The 3052-nt window shown below is 35.9% G+C and overlaps 1 protein-coding gene across 1 annotated transcript; it reads left to right on the forward strand.

Moving 5' to 3' along the window:
• The first annotated feature begins 300 nt into the window (after positions 1-300).
• LOC107464348 (septin and tuftelin-interacting protein 1 homolog 1-like) lies at positions 301-2053 on the forward strand. The gene has a single exon (XM_016083279.3). The coding sequence runs from the start codon at positions 301-303 to the stop codon at positions 1993-1995; it is 1695 nt and encodes a 564-aa protein (XP_015938765.2). The 3' UTR covers positions 1996-2053.
• Positions 2054-3052: the final 999 nt, after the last annotated feature.

The following is a 3052-nucleotide window of genomic DNA, read 5'->3' on the forward strand; positions in this document are numbered from 1 at the left end:
TATCTATAACTTATTTATTATTTTATTCTAAAATGGTTTTTTTGGTTGAACCACAGTTAGATTGGTTGAATCACAATTAGATTGGTTGAACTAATAAACTAGTGAACTAGTGACTAGAACGGTTTAATGACTGGTCCGGTTCTCAGATCCTAATAGACATTGCTTTGGTGCCATTGCTAGTGAACCAGTGCCATGGACGAGGGCCAAGAGATGGAGAGGTTCGACGATGATGACGACGACTATTATTCCAGCAAGAAACGCAGGAAGGACCTTTCCACGAAGCAGATTAAGGAAGGGGTGATGCGGAGGGAGAGGGAAAGGGAGTGGGAGAAATTGGAGAAGAAGAGGGGTCAGGGTCAGAGTTCGGATCAAGATGGGTTTGGTAATGCGGGGAAATTCTATAACAATGGAATAGGGATGAAGCTGTTGGAAAAGATGGGTTATAGAGGGGGCGGTCTTGGAAAGAATGAGCAAGGTATTGTGGCTCCTATCGAGGTGAAAATGAGGGCTAAGAATTCAGGTATTGGTTTTAGTGATGCAAGGGAGGTGCCGCCACCACCGTTGCCTGTTTTGCAGCAACAGAACAAAAGCACGGTGGGAGCAGTGCAGCCTGCGGCTAGCAGAACAAAGGAGAGGCTGTGGTCAAAGCAGTCACGGTTGAAGAAGAAGAAAGAGGAGGAAGTGTATGTTACTGCTGAGGAGTTGTTGGCAAGCAAGCAAGAACAGAATTTGGAGGTTGTTCAGAAGGTTTATGATATGAGGGGGCCACAAGTTCGGGTTTATACAAATTTATCTGATTTAAATGCTGAGGAGAAAGCAAAGGAGGAGGATGTCCCAATGCCGGAACTTCAGCATAACGTTGGATTGATTGTTGGGTTGGCGGAGGCTGACATTCAAGAGATTGATAGAGATTTGAGGAGAGAAAGGGAGACAGCTCTCAGCTTGAAAAAAGAAAAAGAGAAGTTAGAATCTGAAGCAGCATTCCAAAAGCGTCAACTGGATAATATGGAGGAAATAATGAGCGTCTTGGACGAAGTAGGCGAAGAGAGCACTTCAGGAACACTAACATTAGATTTCCTTGCTAGATGCTTCACTGACTTGCATGAGAGATATGCCGATAGCTACAAGTTGTGTAATTTGTCCTGCATTGCTTGCTCATATGCTCCTCCTTTGTTTATTAGAGAGTTCCAAGGTTGGGATCCTCTTCGAAATCCATCTCATGGGTTGGAGTTGGTATCTACGTGGAAGACTGTCTTTGATGCTGTAAACTGGGAACAACTTATGCTTCGATTTATTGTGCCTAAGTTGCAACTTGTCTTGCAAGAGTTTGAAGTCAATCCAGCAAGTCAGAAGCTCGATCAATTTTTTTGGGTAATTAAATGGGCTTCTGTGATTCCAATTCATATCATGGTGGACATGATGGAGAAGTTCTTCTTCACAAAGTGGCTTCAGGTTTTGCATCACTGGTTGTGCTCAAATCCTAACTTTGAAGAAGTTATGAAGTGGTATAATGGATGGAAGGAGCTTATTCCAGAAGAACTATTGGCAAATGAAAGTATCCAATTCCAGATTAACCGTGGTTTAGATATGATGAGTCAGGCTGTTGATGGAATGGAGGTTGTCCAACCGGGTTTGAAGGAGAATATAAGCTATCTTTGGGTTCGTGAGCAACGACAATTTGAGGCTCAGCAAAAAGCAGCAAGCTATGCTCAACAGCAAGCTGCTGCAGCATTGGGTGGTGCCAACGCAGATGGTGTGCATGATTTGAGCTTGAAAGAAGTCATTGAGGCTCATGCCCAGCATCATGGTTTGTTGTTCAAGATTAAGCCTGGTAGAATGCACAACGGTCACCAAATATATGGGTTTGGTAATGTCAGCATAATAATAGACTCGCTACATCAGAAGGTATATGCTCAACATGAGGAAACATGGTCCTTGGAATCTCTTCAAGGATTGCTAGAGTTGCATAATAAATCCCTTGGTAAAAGACACTGATTTCTGTATTCTAGTGTAATTAAAACACAAAATATTAAAACTCAAAGGGAGCTGTTGAATTACCAGCCCTACAGGAATCTTTTTTATTTACAGGTCTTTAATGCATGCATCTGAGAAGTCCAGTCAGGCAGAAAGGAAGAAAGAACAACCATAACTTTAACGAGATGAGTTTTAATATTTTGGATTTCACTAAATAAATATAATAATTATTTTAAATGTTTTAATTTTTTAGATTTCTCTAAATAAATATAATAGTTATTTAAAAAAAATTATATTAAAATATTAAAATTCAATAAGTGATTTCATAAATTAATTTTTTAATTATTGAGTTTTACCATATAAATTATACAATAATAAAAATTATAATTTTTAAAAATATAAAAGTTTTAAATTTTAAAATAACTACTATAGTATTTAGTAAGATTCAAAATATTAAATTTTTAAATATATAATCAACAATAATTTGATAAACTCATTTAAATAAAAAAAATTCACATAAAAAATTATAATTTGAAAATGTAAAATTTTAAAATACAAATGACAAAATAACTTTTTAAAAATTTTTATTATTTTATGTAAAGAGAATTTAATATAAAATTATAAATAATTTTTTTATATGTCAAGTGACATATGATATATTAAATGTTACTAATTTAACACGTCAACCAATCATCTTATGATACGTGGCACTAATCTATCACATTATCATGTCACATATTATCATGTCACATATTACTTAACGTGACACATAATTATCAAGGACCAATTTGATTTGTATTTTATAGGACTAATATGACTAAAAAGACTAATTTAAAAAATGAGTCAAGGACAATTTTGATTATTAATCCGTAATTTGTGACACTATCCAAAATTAAATTTCAATTGCATCTAAAATAAAATAATTTCATATAATTATTATTTAATAAAAAAAAAAGCAAGGGTTAAACCCTATCTTATCCCCAGATTCTGGAAGAGGAAGCAAACTAACTGATTACAGTCTTCCGCTCCATCAACAACGGCAGCCATGGCTATCTTGGCGTTGCCACTTGTCATCTCA

Source organism: Arachis duranensis, chromosome 9, assembly GCF_000817695.3.
Source record: "Arachis duranensis cultivar V14167 chromosome 9, aradu.V14167.gnm2.J7QH, whole genome shotgun sequence".
Taxonomy (NCBI): domain Eukaryota; kingdom Viridiplantae; phylum Streptophyta; class Magnoliopsida; order Fabales; family Fabaceae; genus Arachis; species Arachis duranensis.

Coding starts and splice junctions, on each gene's coding strand:
- LOC107464348 (XM_016083279.3), top strand. CDS start 301: ATGCGGAGGGAGAGGGAAAGGGAGTGGGAGAAATTGGAGAAGAAGAGG.